The 24,022-nt window shown below is 34.2% G+C and overlaps 1 protein-coding gene across 5 annotated transcripts in view; it reads right to left on the bottom strand.

The window, feature by feature from the left end:
- Nucleotides 1-24,022, bottom strand: part of SNX7 (sorting nexin 7) — a 112,382-nt gene that overhangs the window by 19,544 nt on the left and 68,816 nt on the right. For 3 of the 5 annotated variants that reach the window (XM_081818846.1, XM_081818849.1, XM_081818848.1), the window contains exons 8-9: nucleotides 23,036-23,188; nucleotides 481-909 (exon numbers count right to left, since the gene is read on the bottom strand). In XM_081818846.1, coding sequence (XP_081674972.1) covers nucleotides 823-909; nucleotides 23,036-23,188 — 240 coding nt within the window. In that variant the 3' untranslated portion in view covers nucleotides 481-822. Of the gene's footprint in view, nucleotides 1-480; nucleotides 910-23,035; nucleotides 23,189-24,022 lie in introns of those variants that run through there. The other 2 variants (XR_014145006.1, XM_081818847.1) reach the window with 1 other exon arrangement.

The following is a 24,022-nucleotide window of genomic DNA, read 5'->3' as shown; positions in this document are numbered from 1 at the left end:
GCCCTGCCTCGGGCTCCCTACTCCGCGGGAAGCCTGCTTCTCCCTCTCCCACTCCCCCTGCTTGTGTTCTCTCTCTCGCTGTGTCTCTCTCTGTCAAATAAATAAATAAAATCTTAAAAAAAAAAAATGAAATCACTCTGTATGGTCAGTATTACTTGATTACTAGGTTTCATAGGATTACTAACTAATAACTCAAAGAATAATGTAAATCTATCTTGGTAATTTTTTCAATTGTGAAAAACAATTTACTCTTACCAAACCAACTTGTGAACAGTTGTCATTAATATTTAATAATACTAAATTAATTTTTATATTTTTACTTCAAGTTCCTAATGTCAAAGTGAATAGTATTTTAGAGAAAATTGTGATGAAATAAAGGTGAATACATAGTATGCTTGGTAACATGCTGAATTCTTATCAGAATCTGCTTCAGAGGCTTGAGTTACTAGTAGAAAAACCACACCACACCACAGCCAGGCATTTCATATTAAACTTTTTATTAAAACTGAATCTTCGTAATATATTTAAAATGACATATTCCACAAACAAATATTTGGGCAAAGAATTTCTATATGTACTTATTGGCACACAAATTTAAAATAAAAACTAAGCTAATACATACATATATATATTTGTATGTATAACATATATATATGTATGTATTATAAATTCATATCAATTATCTGGAATACCTGAGTTTCAAGCTGTTGGTTTTCCAGATAGTGTGAAACATTTTTCATCCACTTCATAAAGGACACAGCCCATCCAGAAAGAATAACTTTGGTTAATAGATGCTGTCTCCCAAAGATCACACAGAAGTCCTCAATGGGATTCAGGTTTATCTTCAGAGGTTTCTTCCATGTGGAGGTCAGTCTGTGATGCAAGGAAGGATTCCCATGTAGCAAGGCACTGAATAATGGAAATACACCACGAGATCAACAGTAGTTAACTTTCAGCAGTGAAAGGATTAATAAATCCTTATGTATTTGTTCCTAGGGCAATCTGCCCTGCTCCTCTCTCCTACCAGCAAGCCAAAATCCTTGTTGTTTTCTACATATTTTAATTCCTAATCATGGATACTATTGCTAAGTAAGAGGAAAACATAAAAGGTTAAAAAAATGAGCATGGATTAGTTTGCTAAAATAACCCAGTATTACCCCACTGTCAGGAAAGGAAACCACTAAATTATGGAGGAAAAGATGGACCATTTGCATCCAAGGAGGCAGGCGTTAAGCATCTAGACAGAGGAGTGGGGATATAAGCACGCATCCATCAGATTTGAATCCCACTACAAATTTGAGTTTGGGCAAGCTGATGAATCTTTATTATAGTTTCTCCAGCTATAAATGAGATTAATGACAGTACTTACCACTAGGGCAACTGTAAAAATCAAAGTTCCCTAATCTGTATAAATCTCTATGCAGAATGCTTAACACAAATTAAGTGCTCAAAAAATTAGCAATTATTATATTATGATGGTCTCGTGGGACTAGACGGTGAAACTTAGTCATTGATGTGCCACAGGAAATGAAAAAGGATCAGAGGAGACTGAAGGTGGTGGGGACAAGACAACAGGAATGTGGCCACCTTTGTGATGTTGCCTAGGACTGACCTGCCTACTAGCCTAGTCTCAGTTATCTGTATGAAGTTTATCCACAGCATAATTTTAATAGTTTACACATATTTAGGATTCTTCTAAAACATACTTACTCTAACATATATTTAGCATGAGCTAAAATTAATTAGGAAAGAAATCATTTTTTTTCCCCAAATGTGGATAGACTGCTATATACAAATACATATATATGTAGTTTTTTATATAATACACTCTGAAGTTGGACTGATTAACACTGGTTAACTTGCCTAAACTACTTTCACATCACTTCTTTATCCTCTAATCCTCTTATAGCTTTAATATGTCCACATCTGACAAATACTAGTGACAGACCAGCAATTTCCCAAACACAATACAAACTCAAAAATTTAAACCTCCCAAATTATAAATGTGCTATGTTCCAAAAAGTATGTATGGACTTATGTAGGTGTGTGTGTGTGTGTGTGTGTGTGTGTGTGTGTGTGTATCAATATTTTTTCAAACTGAAGATTTAGAATATGGGAAGCATTTTGCCAAATAAGGTTTTTATAATGGTTATATGCAGTGATTTGATTCTGAGATAGTTTCAATAGCCTAGGAAATGAATAATAAGGCTAGAAAATTATATATTTGCATGAGAACAGTAGAAAATACTGTTGAAAACTTAATTATCAAATTTTAAAAAACTGAGTAAATTACTGGGTAAAATGTTGAGTATTTATTTTGTGATGTATGTATTTTGAAAGTCAGGCTTGGTATAATACAGGTCTCATAAGAATAATTAAGCCTATCAAGACTTTAAGGGATATTTTTGATTTAAAAACTTTAGAGAGTACTGGAAGCCAAGTATAAGCCACAAAGCATAATTTTAGTCACTGTGATGAATTAGTTCTGTGATTTACCTTTACTCTTTAGTAAGTTACTAACTCTCTGATTTTCTACTTTGGGTGTAAAATAATAATACCTATCTCAGTGGGATGAAGAAATAACAAAATAAGATAGGGGTAAGGAAGGAGAGGGCAGGGACAAGAGAGAAGGCCAAGTAGCTATGACAGGGACCACCAGGCAAGAGTGGCCTCCTCTGACATGGTTCAGGAGAAGAAGCAGATGTCTTTACATCTAAATGCTTATACCCATGAAAGGGCATTAAGATAAATACCTCACATTTGATCTATGCTTCAACTTTTAGACCTTATGTCTTTTATAACTGTCCAAACTATACATAATTTGGGATGTGGGGGTTGACATAAAACATCCATTCACTCAAAAAATATTTTTGAGTTCTTATTATGTCAGGCACTATGACAGGGTCTGGGGCACAATCCTTGACCTCGTGGAACTTATGATTTAGCAAAGAAACATAAGTAAGCAAATATAATCAACTTCAGGGTCTATGAAGTTACAGGGTATGATGAAAATAAATAGTAGTGGGATCTAAATCAGACTAGAATGAGTTAAAAAACGTTTCCTAGTAGGAGTAAGCCCATAAATTTCTGTGCATGTCTGTGGAAGGGCAATGTGAGGAATAATGTATGGTACAGTGGTTAAGAACTTGGGCTTAGGACTTCTGTTGCTGGCCAAAATGGTGGGTAGATAGATAGATAAGAAAAAATATATGAAATGACAGTTTTCAAGACCCTGAACATCAGGCAACAAAGAACAGTGATCCCTGAGAGACATGATAAAAACAATCTGAGCTCTACGATTACCCTCCTGTTATGGGCAGAATTGTGTCCCCAAAACTTATTTGTTGAAGCACATTCTGAGATACTTCAAAATTCATTTGTTGAAAACAGAGGATCACATGGGAAGACAGGAAAAAATAAAACAAGACGAAACCAGAGAGGAAGACAAACCACAAGAGACCTTTAATCATAGGAAACAAACTGAGGGTTGCTGGAGGGGAGGGGGGTGGGGGGGATGGGGTAACTGGGTGATAGACATTAAGGAGGGCATATAATGAGCACTGGGTATTATGTAAGACTGATGAATCACTGACCTCTACCTCTGAAACCAATAATACATTATATGTTAATAACAGAATTTAAATTAAAAAAATAATAATATAATAAATACAATAAAAAAATTCATTTATTGAAGTACCACAGAATGTGAAAGTATTTGGATATAAGGCCTTTAAAGAGGTGATTCAGTTGAAATGAGGCTGTTAAGACGGGCCCTAATCCAATCTGACTAGTGTCTTCTAAGAGGAAATTGGTTATACAAGAAGACTACAGGAATGACAGCAGAGAGAAAAGACAATGTGAGGACACAGGGAGAAGGCTGGTCATCTGCAAAGCCAAGAAGAAAGGCCTCAGAAGAAACCAAGAAACCAGGCTTGCCAACATCTTGATCTTGGACATCTAAACTCCAGAACTGTAAGAAAATAATTTTTTGTTGTTTAAGTCACTTAGTTTGTGGTGTTTTGTTATGGCAGTCCTAGCAAACCAATACACCAATTTACTGCGTTAAGAGAATTTCGAGGCCACGGTGAAAGACGGTGAACTTAGATGTAGCCAGGCAGACTTCCTGAGTTGAAGAGATGGAGCTAAGAGTCTATAGAAAAGTAATGCAGGAGGGTTCGGAGAGCAGAGTACCAGAGGAGAAAGAGTGCAGACAGAGCACTCTGGAGATCTGTGGTGGGTCTCCCTTGGGTATTCAGTGGAGTCCTGATCAGTACATGCATGTAGAAAACTACCTGAGGCCTGGAAAAAAAAGCCACCACTGAGAATTAGAGTGAACAGTGTCCATGTTCTCCCAGGGACTAGAATAGTACAGGATCCCACCAAAGAGATTGGAAAATCCCATAATTCATGAGATATTGGGTAGGATACAAAGAAGCGTCTTGCCTCAATACTCTCTTGCCCTCTACTAAAAGCTGCTCAAGTACCATCTATCAAATCTTAAAAGTAAGACCCTAAAGGATCAAATTGTGTCCAAGCAACTGAATTAAGCGCAATAGGGATACAAAAATATTCAACATGCAACAAAATTCATAATATCTGGCATCTAATTAAGTATAACAGGATAAAAAGATGCAAGAAAACATAATCCATAATGAGGAGAAAAATCAATCAATTGAAATTTATATACAATGCAATATTACTCAGCCATAAAAAAGAGTGAAATCTTGCCATTTGTAACGATGTGGATACAGCTAGAGAGTATAATGCTAAGTGAAATAAGTCAGTCAGAGAAAGACAAATACCATATGATTTCACTCATATGTGGAATTTAAAGAACAAAACAAATGAGCAATGGGGGGAGAAAAGAGAGAGGCAAACCAAAAAAACAGACTCTTAACTATAGAGAACAAACTGAGGGTTACTGGAGCAGGGAGGTGGGCAGGGGATGGGTTAAATGGCTGATGGGGACTAAGGAGGGCACCTGTAATGAGCACTGGGTGTTGTATGTAAGAGATGAATTCTACACCAGAAACCAGTATTACACGGTGTTAACTAACTGGAATTTAAATAAAAATTTGGAAGAAAAAAAAAAAAGAAACTGACCCAGAATTGACAAAGATGTTAGATTTTAGCAGACAAGGACATTAAACCAGTTATTATAAAAGTGTCCTAGATGTTCAAAGAGTTAAGTAGAGGCATGGAACAAATGAAGAATAGACACAAATTAGCCTTCCTGAGATGAAAATCACTATGTGTGAGATGAAAAAATATAATGAATGGAATTAGTAACATATAAGACCAATGCAGAAGAAAAAAATTAGCGAACACGAAGGCGTAGGAATGGAAAATATCTAAAAGAAGACACACAAAGATAAAAGATCAATGAGGGGCTTCTGGGTGGCTCAGTCAGTTAAGCAGCTGTCTTCGGCTCAGGTCATGATCCCGGGGTCCTGGGATCGAGTCCCACATCGGGCTTCCTGCTCAGCGGGGAGTCTGCTTCTCCCTCTGTCCCTCAACCCACTCTCATGCTCTCTCTCACTCTCTTAAATAAATAAATAAATAAATAAATAAATAAATAAATAAATAAAATCTTTAAAAAAGAAAAAAGATCAATGAGAAAGAAAGGAAAAGAGCATCAGTGATCCAGAGGACACAACTTGCAGTAGTATAATATATATGTAATTAGCATCGCTAAAAAGGTGGGATGCACAAAAACTTTTGGAAAATATAAAGGCCACAATTTTTCCAAATTTGATAAATTATAAACCCACAAATCCAAGAAACTCAACAAACTCTAAACATAAGAAACATGAGGAAGAATGCATCAAGCCACTTTATAACCAAATTGCTCAAAATCAGTGATAAAGACAATCTTTAGAGACAGAGAAAAATGATACTGTTACCTACAAAAGAAGAAAAAATAGGGATGAGTATTTCTCATCCAAGATGATGTAAATGAGAAGACAGCAGAATAATATTTTTAAGGTACTGAGAGAAAAAAATACTAAAAAAGATATAGGATTCTATGCCTAGCAAAAATAATCCTTCAAAAACAAAGATGGAATAAGTCTGAGTCCAGTCAAAAATGAGATTTTCTAAGAGTGACAAATAAATAAGATCAGGCATCAAAAAAAAAAAAAAAAGATGGAATAAAGATATTTTCTGACATACAAAAGCTATAGAATTGTCACCAACAGACCACACTACAGGAAATGTTTTTTAAAAAAGAAATATTTCATCAAGCAAAAAGAAAATGAGACCAGACAGAAATATGAATCCATTCAAAGGAATGAAGAACACAGAATATGACAATGATATGGAAACATATATATTTTTCTTATTCCTTAAATTTATTTAAAATACAATTGACTACTTAATTATTAATAATAATAGTAACAAGACCTTGTGAGGCTTATAATACATGTACAAATAAAATATATGACAAAAAGGGCATAAAGGCCAGGAGAAAGAAAATGTAGGTTCTTAAATGATAGGTGAAGTGGTATAATATTACTTGAAGGTAGACGATGATAAGATTAAGCTACAAAAAATAAACCTGAAAATAACCACTAACAAGTAAAAGGTATATCGAATACACCAACAAAAGATCTAAAATGAAGCGATACAAAATTGTCTATTATCCAAAAGAGGGCATAAAGAAGAAAATGGGAGCAAAGAACAAATAAAAAACAAATAGCAAAATAATAGACTCAAACCTAGCCATATCAATAATCAATTTCAATGTTAATAAGTAAATACTCCAATAAGACACAGATTGTCCTATTAAATAAAAACAAGACCCACCTATATTCCACTTATAAGAAATACACACAAACACATTTAAATTAAAAGGGCGAAAAAATATATATACTATGTAACACATGTCAGAAGAAAGCTAGAGTGGCTATATTAGATAAAATAGATTTTAGAACAAAGATTATTATCAGAGTTAAAGGTTATTTCATAATGATAAAGGCATCACTTTTTCTAGGCATAATTTAAAATATTTATATATATATAATGGGAGGGTTTTAAAATACATGAAACAAAAACTGATAGAAATGTAAGGAGAAAGACAAATCCACAATTACAATTGATTTTGATACACTTTTCTCACAAGAATTGACAGAATATGTGGACAGAAAATCAGCAGTGATACAGAAAACTAGAACACCATTATCAGTCAAGTTGACCTAACCAGTATCTATAGAAAGGAAAATACATGTTTATTCTTGTGCATATGCAACATTTACCAAAATAGACCATATTCTAGGCTACAAAAGAAGTCTCAGTAAATTTAGAGTCAAGTCACATGAAGTTTGTTCCCTGAACATAATGGAATTAAATTAGAAATCAGTAATAGAGAGATATCTGAAAAATACCCAAATATTTGAAATCTAAACAGGAAACTTACACATATAATAACCCCTCTGTCAAAGAAGAAATCAGAAGGAAATTTAGATAGAAAGTATTTTGAACTGAATAAAAATAAAAACACAGCATATAAAAAATTCTGGGATGTGACTAAAGCAGTACATAGAAATTTATAACACTAAATGTCTATTAGCAAAGAAGAAAGTTTGCAATGAGCACTGGGTGATGAATGGAAGTGTTGAATCACTATATATGGTACACCTGAAACTAATATTATAGTATGTTAACCAACTGGAATTAAAATAGAAACTAAAAAAAAATAAAATAAAAGAAGAAAGGTCTTAATAAATGATTTGAGTTTCCACACTAAAAACAAACAAACAAACAAATAAATAAATACATAGGGGCGCCTGGGTGGCTCAGACAGGTCAGCGTCTGCCTTCAGCTCAGGTCATGATCCCAGGGTCCTGGGATCGAGCCCCGCATCGGGCTCCCTGCTCCTCGGGAAGCCTGCTTCTCCCTCTCCCTCTGCTGCTCCCCCTGCTTGTGCTCTCTCTCTTTGTCAAATAAAGAAATAAAATCTTTAAAAACATAAACAAACAAGTAAAACAAATTAAACCCAAACAAGGGAGAACTAGAAAGCAAGCAAGCAAGCAAGCAAGCAAGCTGAAAAGATCAGGGTGCGAATCAATGAAAAAGAGAAAAAATATAGAAAAATCAATGAAACCAAATGTTGGCTCTTAGAGAAGATTAATAAAAGTGATAATCATTAACCAGACCTAAAAGAAGAGATATGACACAAATTTCCAGCTGTTAGGACTGAGAAAGGTGACATCACTCCAGATTCTACTGAAGGAAATAAAGTAATATTATGAAAAACTTTATACCTATACACTGACAACTTAAAATGAAATGGACCAATTCCCTCAAAGACACAAACTACACAAACTCACTCCAGAAGAAACAGAATAACTCAATGAATTTGAATTTGTCGTTAAATATCTTCCCACAAAGAAAACTCTAGGCCCAATGGCCATCACTGGTGAATTTTATCAAACATTTAGGGAAGGAATCATTAATTCTATACAAACTCTACCAGAAAATTGAAGTCACGGGAATGCTTTCCAATTTACGAAAACCAAAGACAGTGTAAGAGAATAAAATTACAAACCAGTATCTCTCATAAACATAGATACAAAAATTCTAAACAAAATTTTGGCAAATCCAACAATCTATAGAATGACCAAAAGGGGTTGATCCCAGGACTGTAGGATTGGATTAACATTCAAATATTGATCAATGTAATTAGCTATATTAAATGTAATATCATCTCAATAGACATAGAAAAGGCATTTGTCAAATTATAATGTCCATTTCTGATTTTAAAAAACTGTCAGCAAATTAGGAATTGAGGAGAATTTCCACAACCTGAGGAAGAACACCTACAAAAAACCTAAAGTTAACATCATAGGCAGACATGCAGTAAATATTAGCTGTCATTAGTATTTTATTTCTTTTCAATGCCAAGGAAAAACAGAAAGTAAAACTCAGCCTTATATATACTCAAAAATCTCCTTCACCAAATTTTGAGTATAAACAAAGCAGGAAATAGAAAAGTACCAAAATACAAATCACTTTAAATCTCTAGCTACAGTATCTACAAAACAAGGAAAGTTATTAACTGGGACCAGTGGCCCAATAGAGAGCAGACCATACTTTGCATCTGGGATGAGCCCCGTTTCCCTTGTGAACCTCATTTCTACTAGAGCCCTCTGGCCTCCTCTGCAAATCCATACACAATTCTACCATCTGGTAACCCTGCAGGGCAGCCCAAAGCAATTACTGCTTTCAGGAGATATCACATCTTTTTGATAATTCTGCCAAACTATCATTTGAATAAACTTCTGAAGTCCTCAAGGTAAAATTCAAAATGTAATTCTGAGCAGTCTGCTCTGTTTAGAATTCCTGTCAAATAAATGATCCAAATTACACCAAAGACGGCATTAATTCTCCCTGAAGAAACTTCTATTGTCATCTTCTGCTTCAACTATTCTAGTTTAATAAATGTCTAAGGAAGATATTCAATAGACATCCACACTGATTAGTGTTGTGAATTAACATTTTCATTTCCCAACTAAGTCCTAAACGGGACAGTGAAACTTAGTAAAAAAGACAAATTAACTACAGAATTATCTCCTTACCATCTACCATACGATAGGAAGAAAAACAATTTATGTATTTTGAAATATGAGTTATAGAACGCTACCATAGAAAAACAATAGAAAAAAACATGACACCTGCAATATATACCAATATGAATATTTGCTCAGGCATTATAATGGTTGCTTTATTATGTATTACCTGCATATTACCACCTTACAATGACTGTTACGTATCTTATTTCACAGATGAGAAAGTTGAGGCACAAATCGTTAAGTACATCTGTGATATTACAAATCTGGTAGGTAGTACAGCCAGTATTTATTCATCAACAAATGGAAAGTAATCTCTCAAATGACCATCAGGATACATTCAATAAGTCACTGGGCCATCAAGATGAGATACCATTCTTTTACCTAGTGGAAAAAGGGCAATTCTGGAAGGAGAGGTGGGTAAGAAAATGCATGACTGCAAGGGGCATTAAGCTGAAAAAATTTTAGGAAAGTATATATGTGCAGGTTGAATGTGTAGAAATTGATTCCCTACACACCTCTTGGAAATTCTTTACATATTTCCAGGAGCACACACACTCTTTGAAGAGGACCTAGTTAATACATGCCAGGCATACATTAAGTACTCAGTAAATGCTGATGATTACAGAGAAGGAACGTATTGAACTACACATACAAATACGCTGGTCATCACAAAAACTGCAGTTTTCAACCTGACTATTAATTAATTGACATCCTGGCTTCTATTGCTCTCTAAACCTGAACTAGGTAGCTCCTGATGCTACCGGCCCTCTTTTGGAATTTTGATAGATTTTTTTTTCTAAATCAATATGTCAACTGTCCCCTCCTGCCAATATTTAATATTACCCTGTTACCTGATATTTGCACATCTATCCAATGAATGTACATAAATCTATTTTAAAATAATAAGAGATAATCCCTAAAACTCTTTTCTCTTTCTTGTTTTTTTTTTTTTTTAGTATGAAAAACCAAGTAAAGACTCAAGAGATGGATTGTTTGTACCATGTAGTTAAGCAATTTATTTCAGTATCTACTGTGTCCATGACTGTGATAATTGGAGGAGATAAACAGTCATCAAAACAACAGCAACACAATCTCAAAACCTAGTGAGACTTGCTTATAATTGTAAATCATGTTTTTTAAAAAGATATTTCTGTTACTTGGCTTCTCATTGCTTTCTATCAAGGAATTGATTTCTTCCACTTTTAAATCATTACAATTAGTGAAGTAAGTTAATATCTATCAAAGTTAGAGTAACAATAGAAAATACCCAGCACTACTGTCGGCCTGACCTTCTTAGCAGCACCCAGCAGCTCATTCTAGTTTTAGATTCTCATATTATCCCCAGAGAATCAACAACAGGAATTCCACTGTGAGTGGAATAGTGTGTCATAATCTTCCACACATATCATTTTATTTGATACAATACTTTGACGAAATCAAGGAATTGCATCTTATAGTTAAGAAAACTGTGTCTACAGATTTCAGTACCTTTCCCACTGTCTCCGGTGCCTCACTGCAATAAAAGTGAGCCAATAAATATGCTGTACATGCTACTGGGCAGGATGTTGGGTGATCAAAAAGTAAATTTATCACAAATCCTCACTAATTGAGAATCCAGTGCACATTTTCCCCAGGTGGCTCCAGTTTGTAGCCAAAGGCCAAAACCTGCAGCTTCTCTTTGAAGGGCAGGACTGGAAAACAAAGCTGTACAGTTAGGAAGGTGAGCCAGAGCTGCGGGAGAGAGATCCAACAGGTAAACAGAAACCTTTTTGTTCCTATACACATGCTTAAAAACTTCTCAAATGCAGGGACAGAATATTTAGAAAGTAAGTTTTAATTCCAAAGCTAGTTTTGAAAGTAAATCTGTTGCTATTTCAGCAAAGGTGGTGATGAAAATTCGCCATTAGAAAAGATAAATATTGGGCGCCTGGGTGGCTCAGTTGGTTAAGCGACTGCCTTCGGCTCAGGTCATGATCCTGGAGTCCCGGGATCGAGTCCCGCATCGGGCTCCCTGCTCGGCGGGGAGTCTGCTTCTCCCTCTGACCCTCCCCTCCTCATGTGCTTGCTCTCTCTCATTCTCTCTCAAATAAAAAAAAAAAAAAAAGAAAAGAAAAGATAAATGTCTCTTCAGTTCTCATAAGTGTGTGGTAACCCTACAAGCAGATATGACCAAATTTTCCAGAGAATGAATGATGACAAAAATGGTGTTTCTACAGATACAATGTAGCTTCCAATGAAAGCTTGCATGTTTAAGAATCAGTATTTTCTCAAGTTGGTGGGGTACGAAGAGGTTCTGTCCTGCAGTGTGACTTCAAGCAAATATCTTCACTGCTCTGGGCCTGTTTACTCATTCATAAAGTAAGGGGCTTGGACTGTGTATGTCCATTAAGTGTGAGCCTAGAATTAAAAGTGAATGCTACCAGAGGCTAATTGTAGCCAACAAGAAGCTGGGAAATGAGATCACACACAATTTATAAATCTGTCTTGCTCTCCTTGGCTTGACACAGTGTGGAAATGCATCAAGCATAAAATTTTACCTCTTTCCTCAGTATTTGATATTTACAAGATAATTATCATTATAAATAATTTCCAAAGAGGTGATTCATAAACTGAGAAATATTTTCAATTACTACTATTGCTGCTCTATTGGTAGCCTACATTTATTGAAACCTTTATTATGTGCTAGGAACCAAGCTAAGGACATCACATATATTTTTATCCATCTATCTATCTATCTATCATCAGCTTTGAAACTTATTTCCTATATTGGCAATTTCAGGCTCAAGTAGAGCAAATTGTAGCTTAAGGAGTAAGTTGCAGGAGACTCCTAGAAGGATGTTTATGAGTATAAAAGCTTCAAAATAATTTATTTTTAGTGACTTACAGGGAATACTGAATTTTCCTTCCAGGAATTTTCTTTCATCTTTCCTTATTCCATTCCATACATGCATACACACATACATACAGATATATTTTAATACCCAAACAAATCTGTGATGGAGGTACTATTATTTTCAGCCCTTTATAGAGAAGGATACTGAGGCTCACTAAAATAAAGTCTTCAAGGTCTCTCAGCTCAAAGTTACAAGTTGTGTCTGTCCAAAGCCATGCTCTTGGTCAACATGCAATGTCAATATAAAGTTTAATGTCTCCATTGGTAATGCTACCACCCTGTTTGTGGAATAGCTAATAGAAAATTTAGTTTTATCCAAATTATCACCTAAGTCAAATTAATAAAATACTATTTATATATCTCTATGATAATAGAGTAAAATAACTATACATTTGCCTGAAACAATAACAATTAAACCTATCATTATGAAATGTGATAAAAGCCAAACTTTACCATATATTATTTTTAAACCAGAAGTTTCCATATTAAGCCAAAAGTTGTTGTGCTTCTAGGTTTTTCCTACCAATCTAAAAATATCTTTTAGACAGTACCATGATAATTGCATGTCTTCTAATAAATTAAAAATGAAAAATATGACTGAGTGTCCTCTAAGTATTTTAATGCTGTCTCAAATGATCTTGGGCACAAATGCTATCACCTACATTTGAGGAAACACTGAAGCTCAAATATGTGAACATCTCTGTACTAGGCCAATTTCACTGCAAAATAAATTACATTATAAAAAATGTAGATCATGCCTAAATTGAGGGTAATGGAATGTGTATCATTTCAGTAAATGCTTTTTACCACCTAAGCTTAAGATTCAAAACAGTACTGAAAACTTACAGGAACTGCATATTTTAAATTGTGAATGTAATCAATCCAGAAAGAAATTAGAGATGATGTTGCTAGAGGAAAGCAACTTCTATTATTTTGTAATAGCTCAAAGTTGCTCATTACATTTCATTTTTGGAAGAGTCTAAATTCAGCTTCTAAGAATCATCTGCCAATTTATAATTTTAGAACTATCAACAACTTTAAAATAACAGAATTTGCATATTTTTTCTAAAAATTACTTTTACATATCTCTCAAGAATATAAGTAATAAGCTTGATTTATAAGTCCTGCAAATACTTAAAAGACTAACAGTTAATGCAAAAGGACTCATTAGCTACAAACGCCATCTTGTGGTCCACGTTTTTATTATTTTTGTCGTATTAGTCTGGAACTCTAACTCAAGATCTGCTAAAGAAAGAAAGAACCCTGGATATAATTTATTCCCTTTCTCTCATTTTTACACATGGGAAAATTGGAGCTCCAAAAGGTCTAATACATTGGAAATCTTTAGAGAAAGAATTAATACAAGAGCCAAAATTTGAATTCAAATCTTTTCAACTCATACTTTTTCTATTCCTTACCATCATTGTTTTTGACCAATAATATGCACGATGTCCAGCTTAGTACTAGACACTTCAAACACCAAGCTTATCTGTGTTTGTTTAACCACATCTTGAAAGTACAGCAAACTACAAGGAAGAGCACATTTACCTTTGAATTACTGAAAAATTATCAAGGCACAGCTATGATGTTTCAGTGCATTATTTTAAAGCACTTCACACATGTGTTCTAATTTTATTCTCCTAAAGATTTATGAGTTCAGTGTGTGGACAGGGGTGGGGAAGGGGAGGATTATCAATACGTCTACTGACAAATTAGAAAACTGGGTTTAGAGAAGACATGATTAAGATTTTACAATTAGCTAGTGGCAAGCATCCTGATATCCAACTTTAATTTTTTTCATTAGTCAATCCACCTTTTTTCTTCAAGATGTTATATCATGCAGTGTGTACATGTGCATGTGTGTGTCTTAAATCCCTTCCTTTTCTTTATGGGAATTACATAGTTATTGATCTGTAGAATATAGTCTATCATTTACGAAGCACAATCAGATGAAAGTCCTTGATTCAGAAACTAGATACTTTCAGAAATTATAAATATGTAATCTTCTATTCAAATCCTTGATTAGCTTAACAACAGAAAAATTCATCTAATCCAAAGGATGGGAAAGAGGCAAAGACAGTCTATGCTCTAGCATAACTGGATTTCACACCTAATTTCACACCTAAACTTAACTTCATTTGTACAGATAATTGAGAAATAATATCACAGAATATAAGAGATTAATGCGAATTTTTTTAAGAGAAGTTTTTAAGAAAGCAGAAACCTGAAAAACACAAAAATCTCCAAGACTCATGAAACCTAATAAAAGATGTCCATGGTTATATGAAAATGTGAGCTGTAACTATGGCTTTTGAATGTACAATTCACAACAGAAATTCTCACTTAATAAAACAACAAGATACAGCTGACTCTTGAATGACAACAGGTTTGAACTACTTATCTGCATATTTTTTACAGGACAGTACTCTATATGTATTTTCTCTTCCTTATGATTTTCTTAATAACATTTTTTTTCTTTAGCTTACTTTAGTGTAAGAATACAGAATAGAATATATATAACTTACACAATATGTGTTAATTGACGATTTTACCGGTAAGGCTTCTGGTCAACAGTAGGCTATTAGCAATTAAGTTTTTGGGGAGACAAAAGTTGCACACAGATTTTCAGCTGCACGAGGAGTTGGCACCCCTCACCCCCGCGTTGTTCAAGGATCAACTGTAGTTAATTACATAATTACTTTAGAATTCTAAAAATGACAATTGATTTTAAAGTTTCCTTAGAAGTAAATAAAAATCACACCCTGTTACATATTTCTATAATTGACTGTTTTATATACTTTATATAAAACTTGAATATTAAATAGATTATAAACTTTTAAATGAGAAAGGACACTATGTTTAGCCTGAGATGAGCAGACTCTTAGAAAATAGATGGAACTGCAGAGCAGTGCTTCTCAAACTATCGATGGTGAAGAACACAACTTTTCCTTTCAATCTTCAAGGACCATTAAGTGATGCTACTGAGCATGACTAGTCTGCAGTACATGAAGCCACATGAATCACCACAAAAGCCGAAAGATACTGGCCAATACTTAATTGGCCAATACTTAATCAACATAACAAGTCTACTAATCATCTACCTAGATGTCATGGCGATGTCTAATTGCTATAGAAGATTTTAACTGATTACTTTCAACTTCTAATTTATCTTGTTATGAATCTGCAATAAACAACTTATGGACTGGGCATCAGTCCACACTTTAAGTAGCATTACTTTAGAGATCAACATAATTACCTAAGGTTTCCCAAACTGTGTTCCATGACATGCTAATCCTGCAAGAAGTGCTGATCTAGTCAAGGAAATTATATCTTCAGATTCACAAACCATATAAGCACATAAAGTAAGCTAAGAACTTTTTTAGGAAATAAACCTGTTTAACTTTATTTAATCCAAACTTCTTTGACTACAGAACTTTTTCTTTCAAAAGTATCACTCATTAACATTACAAAACAGTAATTTTCTACAAAATGCATTGAGAGACTCTAGTATAGACAGAATTACTGATTTACATTATTCAACAATTGCTCAAAAACTCCCAGTGGCAAAGAATTTATTTCTTCACAATGCAATTTAATATAATTTAGAAAATTGTAACATAAAGGAAATAGTTTTGTGTGTGTGAGTTCAAATTATACAATTTCCAAGAGTTGGTTTTAGATATATTATCTGAAGCAACGATAAAATGTGTAATCCTTCTTCCATGACTGCCCTCCAAATACCTTTCTTCTTTTCTAATTTTTTGAATGAAGATGCATTTCTAAGACCATTATCACCACAACCTTATTCTGACTACATCTTAGTTTGCCAATGTTTCTTTCAAAATGCATCATTAGGACTGAATTCAGTATTTGGAATGGCTAGTGAAGGATGTAGATAATTACTTTGTTCTATTTTTTTAAGTCAGAAGTGTTTTTCCAGCATAACAAGACTTTAATATGGCTCTCATAAAACTTAAATTTGGAAGAGAGCAAATTTCAATGTCATCACCAGATAAAGACTTAGTGAATTAAACGAGCTGACTTCCACAAAGTATACTATTATTTCACACGCTGAAGATAATTTTATTGCAAAATAATTTTGGCTTGAGTCTAAAGATTCCTTTGGAAAAAAGCTAGTTAGAGGTAGATTTACAACTTGGAATATGAGAGCAGGACCCTGTCATCAATGTAGGGGATAATACTTACCTTCTTACTTGCAATAGTAGGGGAACATTCACCTATATCACCTGTATCATTGTTCCAGGATTACCCAAAACTTTCTCTGAAACTAATTTTAGTATTTACCTAGGAAAGAAAAACAGTCTGCATTTCTCCTGGGTGAGCAGAAGTCTGTTGATCTTCCTGACTAAGTCAGTTTAGAACTAAGGGCTACAACGAAGGCTTGGTAAGGCACTGCTTTGGGGCTGGTAAAAGAAGGGCTTTGGCATTGCTCACTGGAGAAGAGAATTTACCCAGACTCCTCTTTTACTGGAAATGGATAGCTGTTGTTTTATTATCTCTTCAAATATACTGGATTTTAGTTACCTTTTATTTATATTTGCCTAAATCTTTCAACTTATACTTTCATTCTCCTTGATGGAGAAAACAAGAATGAAATAGAATTCAAGTAGTTCTGTCTTTTCAGCTTCCATAACACGGTTTCCATTAGAGGTTCACTTTACTAATTTTATTAGAGCTTATTAATTCCTAGCTTTCTTGCATCCAAAGAGGCTCCTCAACACCCACTTCCATGGGACTTTGATACTCTTTGGAAGTCATTCACTTTTTCCTCCCAAACCTCACTTCTTCCTGAAATGTGACTCCTGACACTGTTTCCTCTGTCTTCATGTTTGTATCCTGTTGCGTCTTTGCCTTTCATAGTCCCATGGTCTGCAGGTATGATCATATCTGATTCTTTAACTGCTTCCCTTTTACTTTTTAGAATTGTTCATTCCTCTTATGTCATATTCTCTTTTTCAGTCTGTGACTTTGCAATTACAACTAAATTTTCTGTAACTTTTTAAAACCACTTTACTAAATTCTAGGGAGTATGACTGAAAATGGCCAGGGTTTCCTTCCTTTGCTCTTGCCTCCCAGAATGTGAAAAGGGTACTTCCTTCCCAGGTTTCTGTCATGTTCTAGAACAGTTCCTCTCTGTTGGATGGAATTAAGTCTAAGGAAGCTATTCCCCCTCACTGCTTCTTTTAATTCATGTAGATGAACAGAGTCCATCACTTATCTGATCCCAGTTTTCAAAAGAAGAATGAAATTTTGGACAGAAATCTAAATGCCACCCAGAATTCTGCTTATCTGGCAGTTTTATAATCATTATTAATATAGACTGACCTCTTCAAGTCACCATGCTTGGGAGCTCTCATTACCTGGACCAAGGTGTTTTAAATTTACAAAATTTATAACACACTCCAAACTATGTAGTGCACCCCTGAATTGAAAACAAACAACTCTTTCGCTAGAATTTATTTTACCATTCCCCAACATAACAAGGAATATATTTTTAAATAAATACAACTATACTTGAACTTCTGGGACGTTCAATGCTCATTTATTACTTACTTTGTTGGACTACTATAACATATATATATATGTTTGTGTGTCTTTTTAAAATTTCTCTAATTTTCAAGTGGTCCATAAATAACTACTCTTGGATTTTAGGAAAACATTAGCTGTATTATTCATCTGGCTAGATGGTATACTTTTGCAATGATTTTTTTCTTTCTTCATTTATTTTCCAGAAAATGTCCTATGCTATAATAATTTTTTTGTTTCTAACACTTCCATGTTGACACATATATTTGTATTATTCCATAGTGATAGAACCCTTCGATTAAATCTGTTCATTACAATTCAAGTAAATAAAACTAATTTAAATACTCTTCCATTAAAACAAAGCCATAGTAATCAAGTGAAAAATACATAGACTTACTGTTCTTCCCCAGTAAATTCTAAGGTCTGAATGGCAAGATTTAAAGTTTGAATTTGGATGCTCCATAGTGCTTAGCACAGGATTTTGATGGTAACAGAATCTTAAAGGAATGATTTGACATGAGACAACTGACATTCTTAAATAAGATTGATATAATTTGAAATGAAATGTCCTCTGGCCTGGTTATTTCTTGAAATTCTTATCCAGAAAGTTTTTAAAGTCTAATGTTCATAATTATTTGTAATAGTATTGTCTGTGACAGCAAAAAAATAACACAGAGGTTCAACTATTAGTTGTTACCTTTGCTAACAGAAGTATATTAACATGATTGTATTATGTTAAGATTATACATTATACAGAAAAGTAAACAAATGAGAAATATGGAATGCAAAATAACACATACCCACTGTAATCATCATGACACAGAATAAATAAGTCATCATGTTTTTCTGAAGACACATTCAGAAAGGGTCATGTAGAAATCTTAAAATATTTTGACCTGAACATAGCAAATTATTTTTCTATAATTGTATTTAAATATGCCACTCTCTCTAGGAGAAAAGGTTACAGGCATTCTTTATTTTTAATTTATATATTAGTGTACCTAGCTTTTGTTTGTTTTTAGTGTGCACATATATTAATTTTATAACCACAAAAATAAAACTATGAAACAAGGACTTCCATACATTAATATCATACAGTAAACTGCACAAAGGCATAAATTACATTACTTTAAGTATTACATTCACTTAAGTATTATATTCACGTAACTATAAACTGGTTTATTTGGCAAAAATTAACATTATGTGATCTTTTCACTATGATATTAAAATTGAACTTTCAAAGAGTATATTCTTTCAGTTTGCAATACCTACCAAAGACCACTTCCTTTCAAATCTCTCCACCGTCATCATAATCATCATCATTAACATCAGCATAAACAACCACATAAACAGACACACTTCTGTACCTACCAGAGAACAATTAGAAAATGTCCATGCACTTAATTTAGCATGTCATGTTTTATGGTTTTAACATCCCTCCACATTTTATCAGGAAGTAATTTTCTTTGGTTATTTGGGTACCAATATACTTTGAAATTACTCACCCATGTTCATTTGGAATTTTGTTGTAATGCTTTGTTAATTCTTGTTTTTAAAAATAAGTGAAATTTATTCTTAATTCTAATTATTGGTCATATAGGACAAAATGGAAATAGCTTCATTTTACTTATTTAGAGTTCGGTTGGAGATATCTGTTTTATATTTGATATCAACTGTCTCCAAGTAAATTCACACATCTAAATACTACATTTCAATATGACAATAGTTGGTTTCCTATACAGACCCATGCCTCATATTTATAATCTGATTTTCCTCTCTCACTTTGAGATTTAAATTTTAAGTTATAAATGAGCTGTGACCATTTCACTTCATAAAACAAGTCCAAAGGCAAATGTTTATACCCCAATTCATCTATCATACTAGGGACAAACCCCTTCGGGGATTTATATTTGCAAATGTTGATTAAAAAAAAAAGTATTTCCGTAATAATGTGATTAAATTAAAAAAGGAAATGGAAAGATTCTGGAACATTTCACTTCTCTGTATATCTAAGATATTCTGAAGTTAACAGATAACAGCAGACAGTTACTGTTTCAGGCCACACAGTCTATGTGCTAATTAGGAAGCCTTGATTATTTAAGGGCTCCAACTTCCTGATTATGCTTGGACTGGTACGGCAAATCAGCTAAAAGTTATTCACTCAGGGGAAAAACAACAAATAATTGAAACTGTAGGGGTTTTTTTAATTGAAAGAAAACCAATTATTCCTTCAAAGTTACATATTTAAGATGCAGTGCACTTGATACATTTTAGTAACATTTGGAAATATAATTCATTTGGAGGAAAGAGTTAAAAACATACTGATATAAACTGCTGTGAAGAACAAGATTGGCAATATGGCAATATGGCACAGTGATGCTAATTTAACAATATTTTATATAAACTGAATTCAGTCTATGAGAATGACAAAAATATGAATTTATATGACAGGTATAGTCAAAACCCAAACATTTCAGTTGGAGTTCAGTGGAATTGCTATGAACACTTTCCCTTAAAAAAATAAAGTCCACACTTAGAAAAAAATTTTTGCAGATCCTATCACTTAAAGGAAAAAACAGTTAGTGCATTTGTCATGTGATTTTTATACCCTAATATATTTATGTTTTATAATCATAATCACTTATAGTATATTGCATATTTTAATTTTCGAGGCATTTTCTTATAAATTATTTTGGTTGGTTGTCATAACAATTCTGTAACATCAGAATGAACAGTTCTAATGTAAAGGAGAGAGAAGGCTATTTTTGTGGATTTAAATAGTTAAGGGGTAATAAAGCCTATAGTGGTCAATGTGCTTTATTCAACAAAATATTTTAAACTATTTCAAAATCTGAGACTTATGGGAAATTCCTTTGAGATAATTGAATTTACTTAAGGTTGTTAATGTAGAATAAAAAAAATTAAGGAGAGAGAGAGAACGATCTTTTCAATCACTTGAGGCTCTAGGCCACTGCCATGAAATCCCCGTGTCAGGTCACATCTCCATCTGGTGCTGCAACTGTTCCCTAACGATTAGGTCTCATCACGTCCAGTTGTGTTGCACTCTGACCCATAAAAGCCAGAGTGACCTTTCTAAAAGGCAAGTCTGATAGATACTGTTGTTTCCCTGCTGAAAACTCTTCAATGGCCTTTCCTATTTCCCTTAGGATGAAAAATAAAAGACTTAATATTATCAGGCCCTCTTCAACCCAGTGGGGTTCAGGACACATGGCAGCAAGATATGGCACCTGGCCAGACTATTTTAAGCTGAAGTACTTTGAGACTACGGCAGAAGCAGAAAAGTCACTTGGAACTTTCACAACCCTCATCCCCTGATGCAGGTGATAAAACCCTCATATGAAAGGTGCCTTCCTTATATCCAGAGGAAAGAGACGTCCTTATCAAAGGGAAGCAGCACAAAGAAGACACCTAACAAAAAGGACTTGTTAAGTTTGTTTATTATACTTACCTCATACTCCTTAATCTACCAGATTTCTACACAACTACCCACCTTTCATCAATTCTCGCATAAAATACTCAAGTCTGTTTCTTCCAGACTCTATGTCCTTAGGAAGGCTTCTGTGTCTCAGAGAACTTTCATTAAATCAATTTGTATACTTTTCTCCTATCAATTTATCTTCCTCATTTTAATTTTCAGACCTAGCCAAGGACGCTAAGAGGGTTCAGGAAAACTTTTTCCTCCCCTACCAAAACCTTGTTTTTCAGCTCAACACAACCTGTGCTTCTCCAGCCTCCAAAAAAGAACCTCCGTTATTTGAACATGTTCGCTCACTTCTAGGATTTTCTGCATGTGTTTTCTCTGACTGGAACTCTTTCTCACATCTTTATCCGTCTACCTTATTCATCATTCAGGTCTCAGTTTAAACACACCCTCTGCAGAACCTCCCTCATTCCTTCTAGATCAGGTTAGATGCCTTTGTAATGTCTTTCTAAGCTAGAATGACTTATACTTTATTATAATCTTTTGCATTAATTGTCTGTTCCCCTGGGTGACTGTGCCTCCATGAGAAAGGCACTGTATTTGTCTTGCATGCTGTGGTCCCCTCCAGGGCCCAGCACAGGGTCTGCTGGAAGTAGGGGCTTAAGAAACTTGTGTTAAATGAAAATATCATTATCAGTTCATCTTTCAAAATATACAGTATTTTATAGTATTAAACTGACATGCACTACAGACTACAAAGCATAAAAAATAATATTCTTAATGTACCAATTTCATATAGTCATTAATCCAGCCAGAAATAAGGTGAAAGATGTATGTTTAAAATGTACCTGCTAGGAAGAGTATGTTTAGAATATGCTAGGTTAAAAAAACGTGATAGTATAAAATTTATTTAAAATAACAACTACCTTGGGGAACTGTTAGTTGTAAAAAAATAATCATTTGAAAAGCCAAATGATGACTAGGTTCTATCTTGAACTAAAAAAAAGAGAGAAGGGCTGAACTAAACTAAACTGAACTAAAAAAAAAAAAAAAAAAATAGAAGAGCATGCTCTTTTGTTGAAGTTTTGAACAGCTACAGAGGTAAGGTGGAATCGGCAGGGACACAAGATATAGGACCTGATTTGATTTTCTGCTCATTCAAACCTCTGGTCCTTTTCTCATGTTGCAAACCCTTTCTAACGTAAGAGAAGGAAAGGAAGAGGAAAGATAGGAGAATCAGTAGGAAGCATTACCAAGTGCTTTTGAAAAATTCAAATCCTTCCAAAACACGAAAATATGGGGAAAACAAATAAAGCAAAATGGTATCATATTTCTTTCTCACATCAAGGCTCAAATTAGGCACTTGGGGCATGCTGTGTAAGAAGGAAGACTTTCATCCTTCCTCCACATAAACACATTTGTTTCAGTGGGTGGGTTCAGCATTACTCTCTTGGCACCAAGCCACCAAGGAGGCTTTTGAATGTGACACTTGGTTCCTTAATAGACTCTTGCAACAAAGGACAGACAGAAAGTTAGAGAGGATAACTTTCATAAAATGAAGCAATATCATGTATCACTAATTACCTGTTCATAATAGTGGATATTCTCCTCAGCCATATCTGTAAATGCTGACTTGATATCATTTTGCATATTGTGTTTCCATCTTTCCCAATCTGCTTTCAGGGCATTATTAGCACATTCCACTTTATCTTCAAGTTTTCCAATCTCTTCTGTAAGCTGAATTAGATCACAAAGAGAGAAGCATCAATCTACGATCTACGTATTCTCGTTACTGAATGAATTCATCAAATCTAAGCCAATCATTTTATCAAAACAGCTTAAGAATAATTCTTTGTTTGGAAAGTCACCGGCATTTACCCTTTGTACTAACCAGTTATAGTAAAAAGAAGACTGGATTCAGCCAGAGATGCTGAGTAGCGTTCTAAGGTCTGCCACCAATTAGCATTTGACCTTGGCTAAGTCCCTCAAACCTTGGGCTTGGGTTTCACTATTTATAAAACAGAGGAAATTGAACTACAAGTTATCTCAAAATTTTTTGCATTAAATCTCATTACCACTATTGTTTATGGTGATAATATTTATGTTAAGAGGTATGGTTTCATTCCCCAGCTTCCCATTCCTGGGCCTCATTTTTCAGTTGTTTTTAGAAGGATCAATTAACTGACATGTTATAACATCCACTCTGATTATGCAGTCCAACCTGGAGGCCCAGGGGATTAACCTGCCAAACATCACGGAGCTAGTAACAGAGGCAGGTTTATATCTCAGGACGCCTGACACTGAGTCCATGCGCCATCAGACAGGTTTAGTGTGATATTTACACCTCCTCCTATCTCACCCACCAACCTCTGAGCATGTAATCCATCAATGTATTGTTTTGTATTTGGTGTATTTACATACTAATACATATATTTATACATACTTTATTTATGTACACTATTTATTCATAGGTTCAGCACATGTTTATTAAGTGCCTTCTCTGTACCAGGCATTCTTTCTTCTAGGGCTTGGAGATTCAGCAGTGAAGACAACAGACAAAAAAATCCCTGC

This window comes from Leptonychotes weddellii, chromosome 4 (genome assembly GCF_054177405.1).
Source record: "Leptonychotes weddellii isolate Sample4059 chromosome 4, ASM5417740v2, whole genome shotgun sequence".
In the NCBI taxonomy this organism is placed as follows: Eukaryota; Metazoa; Chordata; class Mammalia; order Carnivora; family Phocidae; genus Leptonychotes; species Leptonychotes weddellii.
Note: the sequence above shows the minus strand (reverse complement) of the source record. Positions and strands in the feature narration are given on the sequence as shown.